Source organism: Castor canadensis, chromosome 1, assembly GCF_047511655.1.
Source record: "Castor canadensis chromosome 1, mCasCan1.hap1v2, whole genome shotgun sequence".
Lineage (NCBI taxonomy): Eukaryota > Metazoa > Chordata > Mammalia > Rodentia > Castoridae > Castor > Castor canadensis.
In genome coordinates this window covers 29,459,287-29,485,422 of record NC_133386.1, presented here as the reverse complement: position 1 = coordinate 29,485,422, position 26,136 = coordinate 29,459,287, and the positions used below count along the sequence as shown (strand labels likewise).

At 43.2% G+C, this 26,136-nt stretch overlaps 1 protein-coding gene across 4 annotated transcripts in view; it reads right to left on the bottom strand.

Moving 5' to 3' along the window:
- Positions 1-4,988: 4,988 nt before the first annotated feature.
- The window catches only part of Sgk1 (serum/glucocorticoid regulated kinase 1), a 111,872-nt gene continuing 90,724 nt past the window's right edge, over positions 4,989-26,136 (bottom strand). Inside the window, exons 1-12 of one of the 4 annotated variants that reach the window (XM_020181840.2) lie at positions 13,163-13,357; positions 10,155-10,230; positions 9,673-9,748; positions 9,215-9,319; positions 9,034-9,117; positions 8,776-8,907; positions 8,407-8,519; positions 7,939-8,062; positions 7,425-7,520; positions 6,820-6,975; positions 6,632-6,721; positions 4,989-6,179 (exon numbers count right to left, since the gene is read on the bottom strand). In XM_020181840.2, the coding sequence (XP_020037429.1) occupies positions 6,012-6,179; positions 6,632-6,721; positions 6,820-6,975; positions 7,425-7,520; positions 7,939-8,062; positions 8,407-8,519; positions 8,776-8,907; positions 9,034-9,117; positions 9,215-9,319; positions 9,673-9,748; positions 10,155-10,230; positions 13,163-13,196 (1,254 nt within the window). In that variant the 5' untranslated portion in view covers positions 13,197-13,357 and the 3' untranslated portion in view covers positions 4,989-6,011. Of the gene's footprint in view, positions 6,180-6,631; positions 6,722-6,819; positions 6,976-7,424; positions 7,521-7,938; positions 8,063-8,406; positions 8,520-8,775; positions 8,908-9,033; positions 9,118-9,214; positions 9,320-9,672; positions 9,749-10,154; positions 10,231-10,366; positions 10,526-11,258; positions 11,534-13,162; positions 13,358-26,136 lie in introns of those variants that run through there. The other 3 variants (XM_020181842.2, XM_020181839.2, XM_020181838.2) reach the window with 3 other exon arrangements.

The window sequence follows — 26,136 nt, the reverse complement described above, 5'->3', positions numbered from 1 at the left end:
TGAACAGTCTGTACCTCGTATATTATCGTCACAGCATTGTCATCATGCCTGCTAGGACACACCAGGTGGAGCACAGGACAGAGGACACAGAATAAAGGAAACCGAGCACTCTGCCCATAAGACTCCACGGCATCCAAATACACAAAGATAGCTGTCTGAACAGAGTGTAACAGGTAAACGCTAAGTAAACAAGGAAGACTGCTCTAGGTATTGCTGATAGAGTCCTTCACAGAAAGCAAGGGGAGGGCAGAGAATATATATATATATATATATATATATATATATATATATATATATATATATAAAATGTGCTTTCATCTGGAAAGCCAAATCAACCCAGGAGAGAGCACACATAAGCCACGGTGAAGTCTAAGTAATAATAACTTACATTTTGGTTTGGGTAATTAGTTAATGATTTTCATGCAATGAGAAAAACATTTACATAACTTCTGAAATTGGGCTTAATTATTAGGATGAGCTCATTTCTTTTAATGGAAATAATCTGATTAGCACCTGGAAAAGTGTTTCCACTATAAGGCTCAAAGGCTCAAGGAATTAGGATTTTGGAGAATTTCGATGGATGAGAAGAATTCCTCCTTACCAGCTACAGTCTGTGACATTTTTGCCTTGCTAACTAAATTGATTGATTATTGATTGGCTAGTGGATGGCCTCTGTCCTAGAAGCTACTGCAGTTGTGACAAACACTTCAATAAGCGGTCAATTACATTAACAAAATACATTACATGTGTTTTGCTTTAGAGTCGTCCTTTTTCCTCCATTCCAATAACCCCATTGATTGGGACCTTCAAAACATCTCTTCTCTGTTTTGTAGCCACCATCACTGGGATGGCTGTCAGACGTCTTTTAAGTGGCTCCTTTTATTGTAGTTGTTGTCATTATTATTCTAAAGTGCTCTTCACTCTCTCACCAGCACCCCCCTCCTTTTGACCACTTTGTTTTCCTCATGGAAAACCTCCTAACACCTTCCTCTGCTGCCTCATGAAATCTAAACTCCTCTAAGAGGTTTCTAAGAACATGGATGACAAGATCTATTTCTCGATTCAAAATCATTTACCACTGCTTTTAAATCTCCTCCTAAAATCTAAGATCAAGGGGGAGAAGTTGGAGGGGCAGTGGGGTGGGGAAGGAAGAGATCCAACAGCATTCTTTGAATACCAATTCCTTTGGCCTGCTGTCAGTGATGACTGGGAAGACATGAACACTGGCTGCATTTCTCCTCCTGGAAAAACCAGTTACAAGAGGTTTGCCGCAGGCACTACTTGCTCCAAACTGGAAAACTACTCCTAGAGCTGGAATTCTAATCCAGGTCTGTTTGTTCCCCTTGCTTTGGCAAATATCCCATTCACTATGTTCAGGTATCACCACCATAACCACCACCACCACCACCACCACCCACATTGGTGGCTGGCATGCCCTTCTTTCAAGATCCACTTCCGCCTGTGACAGACAAACTTCATTCCTTGACCTGACCCGCAGATTGGGTAAGGGGTCCCTCCGATGTGTTCCCTTGCCTTCCTGTTTTTGTCATACCTCAAAATTTTACAAATAGTTCTAGTTTTTTTATATAATAAATACAGAAAAAAGGATATTATCATAAGTGTATGGTTTTATAAAAAACACCCACTCACCAGATTAAGTAATTAATAGCACCCTAAAGACCATGACACTCACGTCCTCTCAAGTAATAATTTCACCATCCTCCCCAAGGGCAATCACAGCTCAGCCTCTAAATCCATTCATCTTCTTTGCATGCTTGTAAATTGTATACAAATCAAATCATACAGTCTGTTTTTTTTTTAATGAGATTTCCTCCTTGTTGTGTCTAGCCATTCTTCGTTCATTTTTATTACATAGTATTCCATTATATGAAATCACACTAATTTGTTCATTTTTCTATTGGTGGATATTTTGAATTGTTCCTATTTGGGAGCTAACATGAAGAACAGTATTGTGAACATTACTGAAACATTTTTATGGACTGCACATACCCTCTTTGGAGTATATACCGAAGTGTAGGGTCATAAGTCATACACGTTTGTCTTTATTCCATATGCCAAATGATTTTTCAATGCACTGTGTGCTTTTGTGGCTGTTCCACATCCTCATCAGTCACTGATCATGTCTACAATTGCAAATTTTCTCTCTCCTTGTATCTGTCCCTGTCCCTCTCCTCGCTGTATTTAACATGACGCCTACAAGGCAACTTTGTAAAATCTGGTGAACTAATAAACGGATGGCAAACATCCACACATTTGTTTGCTTTCATATTCATTTGTCACCTTCATGTCAGGATAAAGTAATGGTTGCAAGCGTGGACGGGGTTTGGGCTACTGTTGGGATTTGACCTCTGACCTCGCCACTTTCTGCTCTAAATTTATCTTCCTGTTCTGGTTGCCCCACTTTGACATCACAGGTTTATTATGAGGATTGAATAAATTGGAGCAATATTGGCCATATAGTAGGAGTTGAGTGAGCTGAGCTATTCTGTGACTGTCCGATCCTCAAGGCCCAGCGTCCCTAGAACTAGAATTGGTCATCTTAGGGCCTCTCCAGCATCTGCGCCCATGGGCAGCCTGTGGACTTCTGAAGTTCTTTCACCCCACACTTACCATCTGTCATATATTGTGGGTAGGTGCAGTGTGTTCCCCAGGAGAAGGCAAACTCCCTAAGGATTCTGACTGACCTACTCTTTGGGGTAGCAGTGGTTTTATTTTATTTTGCTTATTTTTGAGATAGGGTCTCACTATGTAGCCCAGGCTGGCTTCAAACTTGAGCTCTTCCTACCTCCAACTCCCAAGTACTGGGATTATAGGCACGTACCACTGCACACAGCAATAGCAGTGGTTTTAAAAAGTCACATTTTAACTTGTGGGAATATTAGCTGAATAAGTCCCCCTATTCCCATATCTGAGCAGACCCACAGTAGGAGAGGTATAGAGAAGCAAGTTGTCCCTTTTTTAAATCATTACCATCAGATGTAGGCTGGATGGGCCTCTGGGGATATGCTGGCAGGGATCCACCCCACTCCCATATAAAAGATTCCCCTGCATACATGCTATTTGACATCACAGGACTTGGTAAATATTTGTCATTTGTCTATTTATCCCTTGTTCTTTCTTGACTTCCCTGTTCTTACCTTCCCACCCAGTTGTGTTTGATCTAATCTCCCACTTGTTTGACAGCACTTGCAACTTCTAAGTCACCTTTCAATTCTGGAGAAATGTGTATCAGATCTTGCATAGCGATTGACTGTAAATAACCCAGTAAGCCAATTTCTACCTTTAAGAAGCAAAAATTCATAATCTACAACTGGCCCCTCTGCATTAGCTCCTAATCTAAGAACTGTGTTCTAAGCATTTCTGTTCAAGGCAGAATTCTCAACTGTTACTGACCATGGGAATAAAGGGGAAACAGACCAACCATATCCCCTTGGGAGCTGGCATTGTGTTTTGAATTCTGTTTGTTTGTCCTTGGGTTTGGTGGGGAACTTAGGGTGGCCAATGCCTACAAAGCAGGAGCCACTGCAGGGCCTGAGCCACTGCAGGGCCTTACCCGGGGCTACCTCGAGTGGCAAGTCTTCAACTTGCTTAGATCCCTCTCCTTCATTAGATTTGTGGACTGTTCAGCCCTTCGAAGCCTTGGAGGAGGGGGAGAGGGAGGGAAGTAAGGGAGGAAAGTTAGGAAAGTTTTCCCTTGGGGAAATCCCTGAACAAACTGAAGGTCAGGGTGGAGTGAAAGCAGCAGGTGTACAGTACTGGGAAAGCCAAGGTGGCACCAAGATCAAGTGCTTGGGGACTCCTCACTTGCTAGGAGTTTGTGTGACAGGCTTGAAAAGTAAGAGAGTCTAGATGACTTGAACTTGGATGCTCTCCTAACATTCTGTGACCTTTCTTTCTCCCACATTCCATATTCCAGTGGATGAACTCTAGGGAAGAAACGGCAGGTCAGACCCAGAGCCTGCCCAGCCCTTGAAGTATGGGTTCACCAAGACTTGCAAGGGCTCTGCGTCAAACCAGGAATATGCTCCCTCAGGATCCTTTTCTGAGCCTGCTCTGGGTACTCTTGAGAAACCCGAAATCTGCTACAGTGTGTTGGTGCATGCCTAGAATCCTAGCTACTCAGGAGGCAAAAATCAGAAGGACCATGGTTTGAGGCCAGGCAAGGCAAAACGTTTGAGACCCCCATCTCAAAATACAAGCCAGAGTTGGTGACTGAGTGTAGGGTCATTTACACATGAGGCAGTAGGAGGAGGGTCACGATTTGACACTAACCCTGTGCGAAATAAAAGGGCAGGGACATGATAGAGTGCTCTAACTCCAAACTCTAGTATTGTGGAAAAAGAGAGGAGAGAGATAAAGTGTGTGTGTTAGTTGGTAGGTCAGGCTGAAGTGTAGCTCAAGTGGTAGGGCACTTGCTTAGCAAACATGAAGCCCTGTGACTTCAAATGCCAGAACTGCCAGAGAAAGAAAACAAACCCTCTTAGTGGTGTTCACCTGCACTTGCAAATTGTCACATTGACTTCTATTTCAGCAAACTGCTTCAAATCTGCCTTTTCTAGCAGACTCAGTCAAGGCAGCCACATCTGTGTTGTTCACTCCCATATCCCCAGCACATAGGATGGAGCCTGGCTGGACTAGGCAGGCTCACAAAGATTTGTTGAAAGAATTACCTGCTACTTAATTTAAGCCAAATGTGGGGACAGACAGTCCAACTTCACAGACCAGGCAATAAATATAGGGAGCATTACTTTACAGCTGTCCTCCAAAGAAGAGCAAATTGAAAAGGATTTATTTGGATAAACTGACATCATAAAATGCTTCTAAAAGGACTAGAAATACAGGCCTGTGGTCTTAAGACAGAAGCCCCTGCTACTGGAAGCAAACCAATTGGAAATAACGTTTTTCATGGTTTTAAATGGATCCATTATTACTTTTCATCGAAATACACAAAATGACACATGACACAATTTATGTAAATATTTTTCAAGGTTTTATTGCAAACCCAAATTGGTTTATCACACACAAAAAAAGTTGTGTGGTGGGGAAGAGGAATTGTACATATTATAACCATGTTAATTACAGTACATTAAAATGGTGGTTTACATTACAAATAAGCCTGCAAGTTTAAATACACTAGTGTTCTAACCCAATGTACAGACTTTCTTTACACAATACATACAATTATCAGGAATGCAAAAAGAAAAAAAAAACCATAAATAATGCCCATTTTACAGGTGACGTTTTAAACAATGAAAACACCAACGGCTTTGACCGACAACTGGGGCATTGGTCCATAAAAACCTTTCTAAAAATAGAAATATTGTAGCAGCAATGCTTTCTTTAAGCATCTGGAAGCAAGTCATCGCAAGACCATTTCAATAAATTTTAGTATTAACTATATCTTACAAAAAAACAGTCTACACATAAATTTATCTTCCAAATATGGAAGAAACAAACAATGTCCCACATTGTAGTGTCCTGCAAGTGTCACATTGATGCTTATAACAAAACCCATCTGTGATCAGGCATCCCACACTCATACCACTGTCCACACAGTAAACCCACGAGGGGAAAAAAAAAGAAGTGAACACTTGGTGACAGCAAAAGCTTTGGAGCTAACACGATCTCATCAGGAAAGGCACATGTCAGAATAGTCGTTACCTCTGCCCAGACAGACCTGGAGAACCCTCTTAGACCAGCATCTTCCTTCTAACCAGACTATTGCATCTGTGCAGGGCGGCACTCTGATGCTCATTTCAGAGATAGCACCACATTGGAAGGAAGAATAAAAATGAAAACCTCACGAGCTCACTGGGAGGAGAATGTGCTCTTTGAAAAGCTTCCAGCAAACAGTGTGCAATAGGATTGCCAAGCTTCCAGAGATGTGCAAATTCTCTTTTAAGATGTCCTGTCAGCTGGCAGCTCCATCAAAAGGCTAACAAAAACATTTAAAAACACACATAAAATCCTTCAAGACCACCTAAGCCTGTTCAGAGAAAGGAGTCCATTGGAGGCGCATAGGAAAAGCCCAGGAATGCCTCTGCAGCTTCCTTGACACTGGCGGTGATGAGGATGCTGTCAGGGGACCTGCCAATGGAGTTGGGGACAGGCTCTTCGGTAAACTCAGGGTCGAAGTGCCGCAGGTCGCTGGGTCCACTCTGTTACAGAAAGGGAGAAACACACTCAGTATCAAAATGCACACAGGGTACAGGACAGGCAAATCTTTAGATTTTAAATACCAAAGCTCAACTCTTTTAGGACAGTATATGAACTTCCATGTTCCTCCACTGCAAGGTCACAAACAGGTAATGTTGGTCCCTTGGATTCTGAGACAGGGTCTTTCTTATGTGAACCAGGCTTGTGGTTTCCTACCTGTCTCCCAAGTAGCTGGGATTAGAGGTGTGGGTTACCACACCCGTCATTGTCTCTTGGTACTTTAATTAAAAAATGTTGTGAGCTTTGTTGGAGTAAAAATTCCTTTTCTCTAGGAAAACAATAGGTCTACAGATAAAGGATCTGCCAATTTACTTCTCAAAGTCCCCCACCCAACAATTCTGACTAAAGAGAAATGCTCTTTGGAAACTGTTGTACTTAGACAAGAGATACTCACCACATTTGGGTTAAAAGGTGGGGTAATCTTCTTATTAATGAGATCATCCCAGTTAATTAGGGAGAAGAAGACGTGATTCTTAATCTCCATCTGTTGAGAACCAAGATTAGACAGGCAGAATTCAATAAAGGCAGTGAGGTCTTATGTACCACCCAGAGGGCTCAGAGAAACAGGAAAGCACTACTCACAAAGTCATCCTTGGCCCCCAGCCTCTTTGTCCTGTCCTTCTGCAGAAGGCCCTCCAGGAGGTGCCTCGCAGAGTTGGTAATATTTGGTTTCAACTGGAGGGGCTTGTTCAGAATGTTGTCATACATCTCTGCTGTGTTCCTGCTGTAGAAAGGAGGCTGGAAAAAAAAATGGGAGGAAGGAATTACTTTACATTTAGTTGGCAATTTGTTCAGCATATATTACCAACAGAGAAAGAGTTAAACTATAATATATTAAGCTGAACTTGAGATAGTCTTTCTCTTGATGTTTTCTTTGCCCTGGGTTTTTAAATGCCTATTTTGCAAGCCTTATGGGAATGGGTTGAAATTAAGATGTTAAATAAGTCATGGTTTTCACTCCCACACAGGTTAAGTGTGGTCTTATCTAGTAAATTATGAAATATGTGGAAGAAAAACCCACTAAATCACACTTATAAAATGTCTCTTATTCAGGTTTGATAAGCTAACTGATAAGGGCAAGCCACAGTAGCCAGGCCTGTATGTTGGTAAATCTGGACTACAGGAAGCCAGTGTTCTAGAATCAGGAAGTAGGGGCATTGTCCCATGGTTCCCTGTGTCCTACTCACCAGGCCATAGAGCATCTCATACAAGACAGCCCCCAGGCACCACCAGTCCACCGTCCTGTCGTAAGGCTGCTTATGAAGCACTTCCGGTGCAAGATACTGAAAGACATGCCAGGAAAAGAGTTGAGGACCTGTGTGATCTGGCAGTCCCACCACCAGGCATGCACTTTGGGATGGCTGAGACCCAGAGTAAACTTGGAGAATATATTTCTTTAGATTGCTTCCTAGTAAAACCTCCATACTTTTTGAGGCTATCTGTCCCTTCTCCTCCCCCCATCCTCATGTGTCCTGATATACAGGAAACAACTGGGTACCTACAGGTATCTTATTTGGAGACTTAGTTAAGAGAGCTTTAATGACAGCTAATTTCAATTAAAGCAACAGAAGGCCTTGGAATGTCTCATGTTGCATCAAACAGTATATCTATTTTACTTGCACTAAGAGTTTATTCCTTTGGTAGTTAAAGGCTTTAACTGGAAGGTGGGTATAGTCCAGGCACCAGATCAAGAGCTCCTACCTCAGGTGTGCCACAGAAGGTGGATGTCGTGCCATTGTGTTCAATGTTCTCCTTGCAGAGGCCAAAGTCAGTAAGGACAATGTGTCCCTGTGAATCTAGCAAAATATTCTCTGGTTTTAAGTCTCTATATAAAAAAAAAAAAGACAAGTGGTTCTATAGGTTAATTTCACTTTCAAAATCCTCAGTAAAGATAATTACTAAGAGTATTATTAGAAGCATTTTAAATCCAAGAAGCAGTTGCAGAGTGAATTAAAAAAGGAAGTCCTTGTTCTGTTAATCTGTTCTGGATTAGGCACAATCCTAGTTGGCTGATTCCCTAGCATAGAGTCAAGACAGCTCACATGCTAGGGAATCAGGTTTGAGGTGGCCAAGTTGCACATAAACACACATGATTATTAAGGTTGCAATAAAGGCCAGTGCCCTGTCCCCTCCCTACCCAGGAAGGTGGCTTTATGAGCTCTGACTCACCTATAAACGATGTTCAGAGAGTGCAGATAACCCAAGGCACTGGCTATTTCAGCAGCATAGAATCGAGCCCGTGGTTCCAGGAAGCAGCGCTCCCTCTGGAGGTGATAGAAGAGCTGCAGGAGACAGAGCAAAGTTAGTCCTGGCTGCTGCCCCAGCATTTAATTAGTCCTGACACACAGAGCTACAGAGAACAATTGCAGGAAGTAGCCCCAAATAATCCATTAACTATTTGAAACCTGATGAGTTACAAGAAATGCTAAATCTGGTAACTCTCCTCCCCCCAAATGTCTTTGAAAACTTTCTTCTCAAACTAAAACCAGGCAGGCTGTGCAGAGACCCCCCAAGGATGGGTTTCTCCCCCCAGCTCACCTCTCCACCATTAATGTAGTCCAGGACAAAGTACAGTTTGTCAGCAGTCTGGAAAGAGAAGTGGAGGCCCACCAGGAAAGGGTGTTTCACATTTTTCAACAGAACATTCCGCTCTGACATAATATGCTTCTCCTATTAAAAAAAAAAATACAATTAAGATTCAGAGGTAAATTTCAACATGGCGCCAAAAGCCCAAGATAAAGATTAATCATCAGTTGTCTACACCTTTGACCCCAACCCATCAGGTGCTAGTCATACCTCCTTCTTTTTCAGGATCGCTTTCTTCTGTAAAACCTTGACTGCATAGAAGGCTTCTTCTGCCTTGTGTCTTGCTAGAAGAACCTGAAATTTCAACCAAAAGGAATCAGTTTTCTTCCTAGTCTCATCCAGGGAGAATATAAAATGAAGGAGTATGTAAAACTTTAAGATTTGAAATTACCTTTCCAAAGCTTCCCTTCCCGATTACTTTCAGGAAGTGAAAGTCAGATGGCTTAGCATGAGGATTGGATGACGGACCAAGGTTGATCTGCTGAGAAGGACTTGGCTAGAAAATAAAACATGCTCCTTTAATATCATTAGTTCAAGGAAAGACATCTATAGTAAAACATAGGTCTTGTAAGACATTGTAGCTACAAATGACTAAGGCAAGTCACCAAACACCTACCAACACATGTCATTACTTTAAGAATGGAAATTGCACACAACTATGTTGTTACAGACAGGTAAAATTTTAATGAAATATGCTTTTAAAAATACTCCACTGACTCAATAAATACTTGTTATCATTTGGTAAGTTGTGAACTAATGAGGCATTCCTGTCTTGGTAATAATTTCTAGAATTGCTATTGTAATCCCCCGGTTCACAAGTACTCCATGCATTCATCACAGAGCACTTACTGGAGGAGAAGGGTTGGCATTCATAAGCTCAGGCTCCTGAGGTTGGGAGATTTTCAAAATGGACTGAACTTCAGGGCTGCAGAAGATAAAGAAACAATTTAGAAACTGCTAAGTAGCCACTAGGGGGCGGGATGACATAAACAAGGACTGTCTGGCTCAAATGCTCGCGGAGAATTCCGTATTCAAACAAAACACCCAAATAAATTACTTAACATCTCTTTAATAGGTAAAGAAAAATGACAACCCAGGTAAATTCAGAAAGTAGGGTTGTTCATGCCGAGAGGGCGTAAATTAGGTAAACACTGAGAAGCGCAACCCACAAATTACTTTTAAGATTTAAAACGTTTCGGATAAATTAGAATTTAGGAGAAAAAGAGATCTCCACCCTTCCCGCTGAACAAACTGATGAGAATGAGTGTTTGCTGATGACAAATTCTAAGCACACTATTTATTTTTATTTCTTCCAATTCCCCCGAACTTACTGTTTGCAAGCATAGGAGTTATTGGCAATCTTCTGAATAAAGTCGTTCAAGCCCATCCTTCTCTGTTTCATAAATGCTGTGAATTAAAGAAAGAAAGAAACGTTTAGAGAGACAGCTTGGTAACGTCCGACGCCACACTCTAATCTGATCCGGGATCGTCAAACATTTCGGGAATCCTGGAGCAGACGTGGGCTCTTTTTTCCTACACTCACCGATGAGAATCGCTACCATTCCCCTCATTCTGGAGTAAGTAAGGGCGCCTCTAGCAGCCTCGGTTTTCACGGTCATTGCCAGGAAGAGAGCGCCGCAAGAGAGGCGGGTAGGAGACCGGCTCAGCCAACACTGCGCTCGGGCCGCGCGGCCGGCTTTATATTAACACTGCCGTCCGCGGGGGCGGGGCCACGAAGCAAGGAGGAAGTCGCGAGGCCCCGCCCCCGGCCCCGCCCCGGCCACCGCTCATTGGCCGGCAGTTAAGCATCCCGCTGCGGCGGTTTGGCTAGGGGCAAGAGGGTCAGCCCCGGGCGGGGGCGGGGGCGCGGGGCTCCGGGACTGCGCGGGGAGGGCTCGGCGCGGCGCTGTGCGGCTCTTACGCTCCAACGGGCCAGGGCCGGAGAAAGAAAGAGGAAGCGCGAGCGGAGGGGGGCGAAGAGGGATGGAGAACCCGGGGTGAATTTCCATTTTTTAACATTTATTGCGCGAGGCCAGGAAATCGGGGCCGCCGCGCGGAGGGGCTTTCCGTCCCAAGCGTGGCGATCGGGTGGCTTTGAACCGGTTTGCACCCTCCCTGCAGAGTCCCCCTCTCCGCCGGCGCCCAGGACGCGTCTTCTCTTTGCATTCCCACCTCGGCCTCCCCAGCCCCGGCCCCGCGCGCGGAACCTGCCCGAGGCTATCTGGGACGCAGGCGGCGCAGTGCGCCCAAGTCTGCGGGGGTCACCCGGAAGCCGGGTGCTGTCCTCCCCTCCGCCACCGCCCTGCACCCCGACCTGCATCCATCTCCCGGCCCTCGGAACTGCCATCAAACCCAGCCCCGTCCGGAGTATGCGCCCCCGGCGGGAGCCCAGCGACTCCCCGAGTCCCCGGCGTGGCGGCGGACGGCGCGCTTACCCAGTCCGCTCAGCAAGAAGGACTCGCTCCTTTTCTGCGCCTCGGCCCTCTTTTTGTGGCGAGGCCGGAGCAGGGACTCGAGCCGGGCCCTGGCCAGCGCGCCCTGCATCTCCCCCATGGGCAGCAGTCGGCGGGGCGCGCAACGGGGACAGCGACCGGCGAGCACTGACGTTCCTTGAAGGAGCCGCCGTGACTCAGGCCGGGCAAGATTTCCTGCCTGAGTCCCAAAACAAACAAATGGCCCTTGTGCACGGCCGAGTCGCTTCCGAAAACGCCTTTTTTGTGCTTTTGGCCAAAACCAAGTAAGACTGAAAAATCCCAGAACTTGGAAGGGGAGGAAGGAAGGGAAGGAAAAAAAAAAAAAAAAGGGAAGGGGGGAGTGAAGGGTCAGGAATGTGTAGGGGAGGGGGCGGAAATAGAGTAAGTCTCTGCTCTAAAGGGGCAAAAAGCACAATTTGCATTTCACTGCCCCCCGCAAGTAATCTCTGAGAACATTCTGTCCGTTCCGCATGTAATTTTTTTGCCTTGCATTTTTAATCCTCGCCATGCTAAGAGCACGTGAGAAGGTGGAGTTAAGGGGGAACAGTGGCTTTGCAGTGGCCTGGCATGACTCGGGCCAGCATCGTAGATTCCAATTGCTTTGGGGGGGGGGGTCTGCTCCTCTTCCGCTCTCCCACATGAAAACCCTGCAAGATCACACTGCATTGCTTTAAAATCCTTTCGTTTGTCCTCATCTTCCCTCCCCTCGAGGCTGACCCGAGTCATCTTAGTTTTGCCACCTCGCTTTTTCTCTCAAGTTCACACACATCTAAATTTGATCAGTTGACAAGATTAGCCGGGACGCTCAAAAAAGCAGAGATGAAAGGGAAGATGGAGGCGATGGCCCGGGCCAGGCAGAGCAGCGAGGCTGTTGCCTTGCAGTAACCCCGCCGCTGGGAGATGCCTGGACGCTGCCGTCTGGTCGTTGGCGCGGGGACACAGGCCAGTGCTGGCCGGGAAGCTGCAGCACCACCTCTGGGCCAGGAGCGGGAGAGACCGCTCCAAGTTCCAATATTTGCAGGGCCGGTACCTGGCGCCTGCTGGTGCTGTCTGCGGTGGCTGCCCTGCTGTGACCCCTTTACTGCCCAAGGACCCTGCAAACACTCCAAAATACCAGCTGTTGAACCAGGAATAGCGTGGGAAACGCTTTCCCTCCGTCTTGAGCAGCAGTTTGTTTTGCACCTCATTTGCCCTAATAGTATCTTTAGCTGTCTTTTTCTTGACAGCCAAAAATTGGGAGAAAAGGGCCTACATCCTCTCTCCTGGAGACTGGTGGGCAAATTTTACTCAGTGTCTTCTCTTTAAAAGGCAGTTTATTGCTTGAAATTGAGGTTTGGACCTAAAGCAAGGTTCAGGCAATTCCAAAGCACAGTAACAGGACCACGCCTGTTCCCCCACGCAAGGATTTTTCATAAAAGACTATTTTGCAATTGCCAGACCTCCCCCCCCCCACACTCCCCATTCAACTAGCCTTGGCTACCCAGTCATGCTCCCCACCCACCTGGTTCCTTCACCTCTAGACAGCAGGTTTGTTTAGATTACCCAGAAACATCAACCTCCTGAAAGATTCTTGGGTATTTGTTTTAAAACATTAAATTTAAAAACTTCCCTGGCTGGGCTTGGTGGCTCACGTATGTAATCTCAGTACTGGGAAGAAGAGGCAGGAGGATTGTGAGTTGGAGGCCAGCCTGGGCTACATAGCAAGACTCTGTCCTAAATAAATAAATAAATAAAATAAACTTTACAACAGAGATCCTGCCCTACAGGCAACCGCCTATGTCTTTGCCATATCAAGTAACTCCAAATTCCCTGAGACATCTTTGTGCTACCATCCCATCCAAACTGTAGTACTCAAAAGTACCCACCTTTCCAAGGGGATTTTATAGCCCCCTCTTTCATTCTTCAGGTCACCCCGGATGTATATGAAGGTTAGGGATTACTTTCTGGAGGCAGGAGGGAGAACCAGTTGTGTCTGCAGTAGCCTCTAGGCTTGGTGTCTCTAATAAGGTTGGAAGCTCTGAGATGACAGGACAGCACCAGCCAGAGGCGGCTCTCCCCGTTCTGTTATGAACCCCACTTTATATCCAGGGAATTTACATACAGGAAGGGAGCAAGCTGCAAAGTTCAACACTGGGCCATTTATTCCCCGTTGCAACATCATCCAGAAAATTACAGTCATCAGCGACCGAGGTTTATTACACCCCCAGCAAGACACACAAGAAATGTAACTGAACTGATTATCATCACAAATCGGTCCAGAAAGAATTCAAAACACATGCACACGGTTCATTTTCTCAAACATTTTCTCAAAGAAACCCTGTGGCAGTCATTCCGGGAGGAACATGGAATTCAAGTTACAGGGCTCTGAGTGGAATAGAAGAGGCACAACCATCTATTTGTGGTTGGAACAGAAGAGGAACGGTCTGATGGGCCCCTCCTCCCCCTCCCCTAGTGTTCGGCACTCGGAGACGGATGGTCTGCCAAACTTATCATTTAACAGAGAGAATCAAGTTGTTGAGACTGGCTTTTCTTCCAACCGGATACCTGATGGGTGGAGTAGGCGCCCCCTGTTCTGTCCCAGCAACCTACTAAGACTTCCGAACAGGAAGGTGACACACGGCAGTGGGGGGTAGGAGGAGAGGGGGGAGACGAGAGAGCTGCGTGTGACGCGCCTGTAACACTGCACCGGCTTTTTAGGTGGCCCTGTGGCCGCTATTCAGACGCTTGATCTTCCTTCCTGTCGCCAGCCTCTTTCTTTGGTCTAGATAGTCCTACAGAGAGGGATCCGGTCCCTTCCCCCTTCCTCTCCATGGAGAAGTAGCCAGAGTTGCTTCACCAAACTGCTGATAAATGCAACCTAGAGGGCGACCGAGCTCTCTGGGAGAACCACTCCAGAATGTAGGATTTCCCCACTTCTCTCCTGAGGTTTAACCAGTGCTGGAGAACTTCTCTGCACCCGTGTGTGCAGTCATAGAACATACAGACGGTTTCATAGGAGATGGGCTAGTTACCTTCCCACTGCTCCAAGCCAGTCGTCCAGCCAATTTATGCCTCGGTGCGGGCACAACTGCAATCAAAACGTTCCAATGAAAATGATTCACCAAGATGTAAGCTTTGCACTGAAACAAAATATTTCCCAGTGCATGTGTATTTTAATACTTTAGAAAACTGGTTTTGCTTCTCCCCTTCATTTCTCCTGAGTGATGGACGGTAAATACTGAAACCTGAAAGCTTTACCGAAATGACATTTTCCATTTTATTTAAAGGCTCACAAATTACTATTTCACAAGATATTGAAGGAAATGTTTTGAAAAATATTGTATAAGGCTTGGTGTGTTGGCTCACATCTGTAATCCCAGCTATTTGGGAGGTGGAGATCAGGAGGATCATGGTTGAAGGAGAGTTTGGGGGCTGGGCAACCATCTTAATCTAGTGAGACCCCCCCATCTTATTACGTAGTCAATAAGCCCATGCAGGTGGCTCACAACTGTAACCCTAGCTACTCAGGAGGCAAAGATCAGGAGGATCCCAGTTCAAAGTCAGTCCTGGGCAAGGCCCTATTTGGAAAAAAAAAAAAAAAAAGTCACAACAAAAGGGCTGGCAGAATGGCTCAAGCAGTAAGAGTGCAAAAGTACAAGGCCCTCAATTGAAACTCCAGTGCAGCCAAAAAATATAAAGAAATAAATGTATTTATATTTCTTAAATTTGTTAAGAACTTGGCCACAATTCTTGCACTGCTTTTTAAATGCGTCAACTGTGTGTTCTTCCTGATTGTCTGGATATAATACGTCTCATTGATAACCGGGCAATACTATTGGTTTGGATTGTTCAAAGTACCATAAATTCTAGGACAAATTAGGCAATTTACTGTGTGCAGTTTAGATTCCCAAATTTTTTGATTCACTGGTTGACGCATATAAAACCTTTCCCATAAGTATCCTCAAAGCACATAGAAATCTCAAAAAAACGCAATTATTATCCTAGACAGCAACTGAATGAATCAGTTTTTGTTGGGGGTTGTCACCAAATGTGTGTCTTTTTTTAGAGTATTCATTGCACAGAAAACGAAGATGACAAATGAGTTTATTCATGGTAGCTATTATGGACAAGTAACCAGCAATGATGAGTTATTTAAATGTCTATTTACAGAAACAGGTTCTGTAGTATTTATAATTCTCAAAATTGACATGCATGAAGAAGGATGTGATACAATAGATAATTAAGTGAAGAACACATTAACCATAATAATAGTGTTAAGAGTTATGAAAACCCACAAATCTATGTGCTTTATATATTTTGGGACCTTTTAGTTTAATTTTTTTTTGAAGATAAGGTGATAATACTAATATTCTATACCTATCCCTTCTAGAAAGGGAGGCCAAAATTGACAGGAGGGTGGGTCTGCTTTTGTAGCAGATTTTCAATGGTAATCAGGGGAGACAGTAGAGAAAACCAGTGGATCCCTTGATGTGGAGGACTGAGAATGGAGATAGTATCAAACCAGAGAGTCTATGACAGACTGGAAACTCAGCTACTGCCCATGTTTGGGAAAGTCGCCAATATAGCATAAGACAATGAACAAATTAAAAAAAGAAAAACACACAACCACCAACTATATACTACGTACTTGACAGTTTTGCATTTGGTTCCCAGGAATTGGCTGGAAAATGAGGAGGGTTTCTACAGGATTATAGAAAATGATGCAATGATCTGGATGGAAGAGGAAACTGGTGAATTCTTGAAGTCAACGTTTAATGCTGTCTGTTACTTTCCACACCCAGCACGACTATTGCCTTTCTGAAAGCCTTATATATTATTGACGTAGCTTTATGGTTAGGTATTTGACTTTTAAAAGGCCATTTGTCAACTCATAGAAATTAATTTGCAAGGATAAAATGGCAAGCACTGTGGCAAAGCAGGTCAGAGAACACTGGGGTGAGGAGCCTCCCTACTTTCTCTGCCTTGCTCTTCACCCTTCACTTGCTCCAGTGAAACTACCTGTGCAGCCACATCCCCTGCAAGTCCCACACCCCAGCCTCAGAGGGGAGGCCAGGCAGCACAGGACTTGGAATTTCTTTGAAGGCCAAATCCTTCTTGAGATACACATATGAAAGTTGGAACCAACATGGAGACGGCATAAAAGCTCTCTTTCACCCCCACTTTATTTACAAAGGGTAAATAAAGATCCTGAATTTCTGACAGACATCTTTTATCAAACTGAAGTGAAACTTGAAGGCTTTCATTTGCTCGGTGTAAGTCTCCCCAAGTCTTTCCCTTTTTGACCTCTAATTGATCTAGGGGCTCAAGTCACCCCAAGGACTGTTTCCTACAAACCCTGCTTACAAAAGACAAGTGTAATAGTAACCAGAAGTGGGAAAAAAATAGGTATGGCTGGCAGGTTGACTGGTGGCATTGTTTTAACATACATCAGCTTAGTGAGCTTCCTTTTGACTTCAACCCTGAATGCCTGCTACATACCTTCTTACTGTCACTTGCACAGCAGCTCAGGAGTAACAGTGCCAGGCAGCTGGAAGAGCTCCTTGTCATATTCTTTACTCCGCTATAACTGAGGCCGGCTATCTGAGAGAATTTAGGCAAGGTAATCTCTACACTTAACCTTGTCATCTTTATAATAATACTACCTCACGTAAATTGTGAAAAGTAACGGAAGCAAAGAACTTAGTAAACACCTCTTTCAAGTTGGATTCTCACACAGAAAATAAATGTCTACATTAGCCACCCCCCACCCTATTACACATCACAGCTACAAACAGAATACCTCCCATAGCACAAAGGACTCCAACAAGTCAAACCTTGTGCTGTGATTAAAGCATTTGCACAGCTCAGGTCACATAGTCTGTTGGGCCTGTACGACAGGAATTCCACTAAAAAGGCCTGAAAGATTGTCAACTTTGTTCGTCAACTTTGTTCTTCAACTTCCCCTTCACCATTGTCCCCTTCCCTCCCGACACAATGGTCCTGAATGTCTGTATCAAAGAACTGAATGCCTTGATAACTGAATAAATACTATTTACCAAGTGTGTGAAGTAAAGGCTATAGGGGAAGGTGGAAAAGCAGAGTAAAAAGAAAAAGTAACTCTAAGAAGTTGTTAATTGCTCAAGGAAGAGGGGACACAATAGGATGAAATAAACACCAATTGAGAAGGTGGAGTCTTAATGAAGGTCAGAGAAGGCCAGTGGTACCTAAGAAGCTGTTCTAGGTCATTTGGCTTATCTTCCCCAAAGAGAAAAGGGGTAAGTTTCCAACTGATCCTGGTCTCTGTTATTTTTAATCTTTCAGGTCTCCTCGGTGGGGCCTATCTTTTGTGGCAGGCACTGTGCTAAGCCCTGGGTTTGACAAGGATGCCACTGATAAGTGGCATGGCTGCACACAAGGAGAGCATGGTCTATAAATTGTGAAATTGAAAAGAACTTTCCCAAAACCTAAGGTAAGCTTACAGAGCTTACTATTTTTCCTAAGGCCCAACAATGCCACATGTCATTAAAATGCAACCTTGGGTGTGCTTGACCATTTAGAATACATACTTTTCTAAGCGAAGATTATAAATTCTGCAACAGTTCTGTGATATCTGGGAAAAAATAAATGTAGAAGGAACTTCTAGAGGTCCAGAACTGCCTCCCATGGTTTCCTGTAATAACGCCCCATATTTAGCCGATCCTTTAGAACACGTGCCTCAACACCAACTTGCCCGGCATGGCAGCCTTTCCAAGGGAATTTCTCCTTTTAACTATTTTATTTTCTGGCTCCTTTGGAGACTCTGAGTTCCCAGAAGGTCAGGCAGCACAAGTCATGCTTCTCACCTGCCCAACATTCTCCATCAGCTACCAGCCAACTCTTCAACCCCTTCTCTTTCTCCTGTCCCCTGTGCTCTTCAGGCTGGTCCATCAAGCTCTCTGTTCCTTTTGCAGGCCGAGCTGGACTCTATCTGTGGGACTTTGTCTTTGTCCCTCAGACAAAGCATCTGGAATGCTTTCTTCCTCACATGTGGCTGGCTCCTCACCATTCAGATCTCTAAAGTCACTAGCTGGCCATCCTTTGTCACCCACCCTATTTCAGTGATCTGCATGCTGATATTATTGTTGGCTTTGTCCCATTTTTCTTGGGTTTATTGTTGGCTTTCTCCCACTAGAAAGTAGTCTCTGTAAACAAGGACTGAGTCTTTCCTATTCTCTAGGATTCTTAATATCCCTGGTTCCCTGCAGACAGCTTGGCACATTGGAATGCTTGATAGATTAAGTGGTTTAATAACACTCCCTTATATGTTGTTGAGCACATGGCTGTTCTCAATCAAATTTATTTTTCCTCTCTTCACCTAATAATCAAGGGCACATTTCCTAAGCAGTGACTTCAGAGTCCACTAAAAGTAAAACAAATTCTGAACCAACCAAACTACCCTCAGGTTTAATTCTTTCATTGTATATTAAATAATATGCTACTCACTTGCTTCCAAAAACTGAGGGATTTGATTTGAGGAATAATGCACAATGAAGATTTTAAAACCAAGACTTTTTTTTTATGGTCTAAAGCCATTTCTCAGCATCCAAAGTAGTCACCCTTACACCATGTACTAGCAGCCATTTAAAAAAAAATGTCTAAAACTAAAATAGAGGCTATTTTCTACACACCATTGTCATAGATACTTTAAACAATGCAAAGAATCAAATCACTAAGAGAGTGGTCATCCAGGCTTTGACCTGCTTTGCTTACACAAATGACAGTTTAGATTCTTGCTCCAAGAATTAAATCTTCTAAGTCAGAAAAAAATATATATTTTCTTATTTTCCTTTCTTTTGACACTGCTTCCAAATTTTCCTTTTATCCCCTGTAATAGAGTTCTCCAGAGAGACAAAACCAACAAGATAGATATAGATAGATAGATAGATAAATAGATAGATAGACAGATGATAGATGATAGAGGGGAGAGAGAGAGTGCTATGCCTTGGATGTGGTTTGCCCCTCAGAATTCATGTGTTGGGAGCTTTGTTCCCAGGGTGGCAGTATTGGGTGACAGTGTGGAACCTTTAAGCGGTAGGGCCTGGTGAGAGATCCTTAGGTCACTGGAGGAGCTACCTTCAGAAGGGATTAAGGTAGCTCTTATGGGACCTCTAACAACAATGATTTGTTATAAAAAGTGAATTGCTCTTGGGCTGGCAGAGTGGCTCAAGTGGTAGTAGAGTGCCTGCTTAGCAAACATGAGACCTGAAGTTCACACCCCAGTACTGCCAAAAAAAAAAGAATTGCTCTGTGGCTGCTGATTTTGCAATAAAACCTCTAGTTGGCACATGTGATCCCCACAATCTGCCATGTGGCACAGCTGGCACTATGCTCTTTGAAATTTCAGTCCCTGAAACTGAATAAATCTCTTTTCTTTCAAAAATGAGTCTGCTTCATGTATTTCATTGTAGTAATGAAAAATATGCTAATATGGAAGAATTAGCTTACATGATAATGGAGGTTAAGAAGTCCCAGGACAGGTGTCTGCAATCTGGGGACCCTGAGATGCTGGAAGTGAAGTTCAGCCCAAAAACCCAAAATCAGGGAAGCTAAGAACCTGGAGACACTGGTAAAAGTACTGGAGTTCAAAACTTGTAGAGCCTGGAGTTCTGATGGCCAATGACAGGAAAGGAAGAGTATATTCCAGTTGAGAGAGAGAGATTTGGCCTTTTGCTTTATCTAGGCCTCCAGTCAACTGAATGGGGATTACCCATACTGACAGCAGATATTCCTCTCTCAAACCACCAAGTCACACTGCAGCCTCGTCTGGAACCCCTCGTAGACACTCCCAGAAGTAACACTTAACCAACTCTCTAAGTATTCCTTAAACTAGTCAAGTCGATACCTAAAGTTAACCATCACAAGTCTATCTTTTTCTAACTTGGCACCTATTCTCATCCCCTTAAATCATACTTAATCTCCAAATAAAGACAATAACAAATCAATTGTTCAAGCTTACATGATATATCTATCTTGTGTGTAATGGAAAATGCAGTGATCCCTTCCTCAGAAGAAGAGATTGAGTAACGCTTATTCTTCTCCTGATATCCTGTAACTTAAATACAATCATGTACAATTAACAATACTTAAATACTAAGTCAATATATGTGAAGTTATATGATAAAGAAATAAGAATGAAAATAAAGATATTTACTTCATATTTGTGCTTAATATCTATACACAGATATATTCTTAACAAAATACAAAAGATACACTCCTGGCAACTACAGTTCTTATACCTTAATGGTTATCTGTTCCTTGCTGATATTTGTAACTACTTTCTTCTACTACCCTTTCTGTATTCCCTTTGCCTTCAACAAACACCTCAGCTACATACTTTAGCTAGTCATTTTGTTTGTTTGTTTTTTAACCTGGCAGGATGACACAAAGCTTCATTCCTGAAGGGTCTGTGCCATTCATATTCCTTCCTGGATTGGGTTGTTATAATTTCCCATGATTAATCACAAGGTATTTTAATACTAAGAGATGTCCCAAAGGATCTCCTACACTCCAGACCTACTCTTCCTTACCTTCATTGAGTAGTCCAACTGCCCCCTGGGAGTCAGGATCATTCACCCCCACCAAGCCTATAATCTTCTTAGCTTATTGACTTAGAGGCATGAATAGCTATACAGTTTTAACTTCCAATTTGATGGAATCACTGTTGTGTTTCCTGGTGAAAGCATTCTTCCTTCTGGAACTAAGACATATGGGCCAGCAGAGTATAAAGTAGCAAATATTTTGCTAGTGGGTCACTAACAATCCCTGGGATTGATTCCCATGATTCCTGGCTATGTGAGAAATAGTACCATATTTTGGATGTTGATTCAAAATATGTATATTCAGACCTCTGGAGAACTTTGACTCAGTCCTACAAAGGATCATCACTGTAACTGAGACTTCAAAAGGTCATTTTACTGTTACGTTAAGCCAGCTGCTTTAAGATAATGGGAAGCATGGTAAAACCAGTGAATTCCATGAGCATGAGCCCATTGCTGCACTCCTTTGGCTTGAAGTGAGTTCCTTGGGCAAGAACAATTCTATGTGGAAGACTATGATAGTAGATAAGGTATTTTGTAAGTCCATGATGGTATTTTTGCCAAACACATTGCGTGTAGGGAAGGCAAATCCATATCCAGAGTGTGTATTCCAGTTAGGACAAAATACTACCTCTTCCATGATGGAAGTGGCCCAATGTACTCAACTTGTCCCTCTGGGGAATGGGGCCATATTGGGGACTAAGTGTTGGTCTCTTCTGCTGACAGACTGGGCACTCAGTAGCATCCAAAGCCAGGATAGTCATGGTAAATGGAAGCCCATGTTTCTGGGCCCACAAATAACCTCCATCCCTGGCAACATGGCCACTCTGTTCATGAGTCCACTGGACAATAATAAGGAAAGATGCCAACTGGTATCCCCAGAATAATCATCCCATCCACTAAATTTTTATAGATCTCCTCTGCTGTGATCACCTTCAGCACGCATTCACATGGGTCATAAATATCTTCCCATCCTTTGCCCACTCAGAGAGACCTATTGACAAACCTCATGCCCAAATTTCTTTGTCACCGATTTTCCAATTGTGTTCCTTCCAAGTCTTGGACCATTCACCAAACAAGTTGTCACAGCCCATGAGTTGGTATATAGGAAACATCTGGTCTTTCTCCTCCTAAGCAAAGTGCACAATCAAGTGCGCTGTCTGAGTCTCTGCCCACTGGGAAGACTTCCCTTTCCCAGCGTCCTTCAGGGATGTGCCAGGGAGGGACTACAGTGCTGTAGCTGTCCAACTCTGTGATTGTATATACACATACACAGTCAGGAACTCAATGATGTTACCCACAACACAAGGGTGTGACACCCAAAGACATGAAAATGCAATAACCATCAACTTCATACTAAGCAATAAAAAACTAAGATTCCCATTTCTAGAAGAATCTACATCTTCATTGGCTGTTTGCTTAATACATAATAGATTCAGATACATTTCACTACTTATAGAACTTTCCTGGCTAGCTTTGATATTTCAGTTTTGCTGTTTTTATTGTCCTCCTCCCACTCTTTTTAGCTAGTAACTTGCAACGGCCTTTGTAACCCTAAGAAAATTGGGCACTGCATCAGTATGCCAAGCAAAAAATTCAAAGAAAGATTACTGTGACAAGGTTGGAGGCATGGCTCAAGTGATAGAATGTTTGCCTAGCAAACATGAGGCCTTGACTTCAAACCCCAGTACCACAACAACAACAACAACAAAAAGATTACTGTGATGCCCTAACCTGAATTATCCTACCTGACCAGTCACTCAATATATTTGAAAATAATGAATAACAGTAGGAAAGGTATTCATCACAATATGACAATGTGAAGTTGCTAGATGCTCAGTATGAAAGCATATGGTCACTTAGTCCTTCTGATGTCCTAAATTCTCTGAAGAATGTGGCTTCTTGACACCTGTCCCTTCAAGAAGTGCTTATTATGCCTCCATAATTGGCTATTCCTACAATTGCAGGAGATGTGTGAGGCATCCCATTTCCCCCAGAGCTTATTTTGTTCATATACCTTGTTCTTTTTATTTCTCTTTTGTGGTACTGGGGATTAACTGAGGGCCTGATGAGGACTAAGCAAGCACTCTGACTTGAATCAGGTCCCTAGTTGTTTTGTTTTTATTTTTGTTTTTGAGAAGGATATTGCTAACTTTGCCCAGGCTGGCCTCAAACTCATGGTCTTCCTGCCTCTACCTCCTGGGTGGTTAAGATTACAGGCATTTACCACCATGCCAGGGTTATATATTTCATTATGCACTAACAAAAATCGAAGTAGTAAGTTTAATAAGCCTTGATTTTGCCTTTTAGAAGCAAAACATATTTTTTTCTTCCTGGACTACACTGAACTTTCCTATCTATGAGCTACTCCTGTAATCCTTACTGATGGCCCACTGCCTCCTGACTTTTTTCTTTAGAACAAATAACCAAAGGGCAGAAATGGACCCCAACACACAGTTTCAGTGCAACTCCCTTTTCTCTGTCTCCTTCCTTTCTCTTTCCAGCTCTTTTTTTTTGACCCTCTTAGGCCTTTTATTTTCTTGAGGATTATAAGTTTCTGAAAGGTTGAAAGAAAACGTGAAAGATACTCCAGAACTGTTATTTTTTCCCATTTCTTTTCAAAACCGTGTTAGAGAATTGTAATATTATATATTAAAATATTAGAAAGTATATTTACTTACAGGTATTAATCAGGCACACAACAATAACAAACACTAGATAGACTTTCAAGAATTATAGATAGTGTCCAAAATAGGTAGCCTTGTGGGAACATGATATTACTAACTCTGAGTTTATTTATTTTCCAGTACTGAGGTTTGAACTCAGGGCCTTCACCTTGAGCCACTCCACTGACCCTATTATTTTGTGATGGGTTGTTTGAGTTAGGGTCTCATGAACTATTTGTCCTGGCTAGCTTCAAACCAAGATCCTCCTGATCTCTGTCTCCTGAATAAACTAGGATTACAGGCATGAGACTGTATTTGAGACAAGGTCTCTCTATGTAGCCTAGGCAGGCCTGAACTCTTCATCTTCATCTGTCAACCGCCCTAATACTGGGATTATAGGTGTGTACTTCCATACCTGGCCTCTAAGAACTTATTCTGCTCATTTGAGTTAATTAATTTTCCTCAGAGAGCAATCCCTTCTGATTTTCTCCACTGCTTTCTGATGATTTGTCTCATGAAGAGGATGTGCTGGATCACTACAGAGCATTGCCTTTCCTATGAGTGACCTGGTCACTCTGTTGGTGTGCAATTGTTATTTTAGTGCTGTTCATTCACACGTCCATGTGTGAGACAGTCTGTAGCTGGCACACTAAATGCTTCTTTTATCTTTGTTTTAAAGTTGGAACTTACAGTACACATGAAAGCTCAGCTCTCTATTTGTACAGCACTGACAGCCTCAATTTTCACACTATTACAGAATCATGAACAGACTGCCCCAGTGTTAGAAGGATGGAAGGAAGACAAGCCCCCTGCAATATAACTGACAGTCATTCATGGAGGCTTCCTCTAATTTTTCACAAAAATCACCTTTATTCCAAAGGCCTGTCTCCACCATTGTCAGCTAACACCAATTGCTCTTTCTTAGGCTAAATTCAAATACTCTCCTTAATGTTTTTAAAGGAATAGTTCTTCAATACATTCTAAAGTCAGCTGCTGTTAAGGACACACTGAAAAGAGAAAAAGAACAGTGTCCTCTCTGTCACTTCCAAAGGTTGGTCCACCATATTAGCTAACACAAGTGCCAAACACTGTACTTCATGCTCCTGTAATTTCTTACTCAATCCCCAAAATGACTATAAAAAAAGCTGTTACTATCCTTGTACATTCTGAAGAGGTGCAGCTTAAATAGTTAAGTATTATTTGTGTGACACAACAGTAATGACAAAGCCAGAAAGCAAATCTAGGTGTTTGACACCAAAAGCCCTCTTTTTTTTTTTCCGAGGTGCTGGGGTTTGAACTCAGGGCCTACACCTTGAGTCATTCCACCAGCCCTATTTTTTTTGTGATGGGTTTTTTCGAGATAGGATCTCTAGAACTATTTGCCTGGACTGGCTTTGAACTGCGATCCCCCTGATCTTGGCCTCTAGCTAGGATTATAGACGTGAGCTGCGGGCACCTGGCTACAAGCCCTGCTTCTAACCTGCAAAACCCAGATGCTCCTTCACTTATAATGGGATGACGCCCTAGTGTCTGAATCCAAGAATATAGGAAGCCCACCTTCTTTGCAGATTTTATTACATGTGATTTTGACCAAGCGTGGTCTTAATTAATTAGTTTAAAAATCAAAAGAAATTACAAAAACAGAAATTTTAAGCTACTGTGGATGCATTACACACCTGAGTTGATGTGGAGAAACTTTTCGTTCTGTGTTAGCATTATTGTCAGCTGTGTTTAAATGATTGCGTGATCTGCTGAGTGCTTCCTACACTTAATTCTGTAAATAACCCCCCCCAAGTAAATGGTGCCTAAAAAGGAAGGTAAAAGTGAAAGTGCTTAACTGATCTCATAAAGTGAAAATTTGAGATTTGCTGAAAGGCAAACAGAAAATGGATGGTGTTATGCGAAAAAAGAAAAGAATACTTTATATTCCAGTTCTGGATGCTCAGACCTACTGTATGTGCTGTAGCGCTAAATCTGAGTAATTTTAAGAGTACTGAACTCCATGCATCCTGAGGATTCTTGGTTTTTCCTCAGCAGCAGCAGTCAGCTCCTTGGAAACATATACTTGCAGAGAAGGTCTACTGTATAGCCAAGCATGGTGGTACACACCTGTAATCTCAGGAGGCTGAGGCAAGAGGATCATGAGTTTGAGGACAGCTTAGAGTACATGGTGAGATCCTGTCTTTAAAAAAAAAAAAAAGAAAAGAAAATACACTGGACACACATTAGCCCCGCCTACCTTAAACACACTCAAGACACATATTAGCCTGCCTTTGGGCATCATGACAGAATATCATACTGATATTGCTAACACAGATTAAAAATCAAAATTCAAAGTTTCTACTGAAGGTACTCTTCAGAATACTGTTTTAAACCAGGCGCCAGTGGCTTACGCCTGGGAGGTTGAGGCTCTTAGTTTGAGGCCGGCCCAGGCAACTAACTAGTTGGAGAGAATCCCTCTCTAAAATGACAGAGCATAATGGGTTGGATATGTGGCTCAAGCAGTAGAGTGCTTGCTTTACCAGCATGAAACCCTGAGTTCAAACTCCAGTTTCAAACACACACACACACACACACACACACGCACACACACACACACAAATCCATTTTACTGTTTTT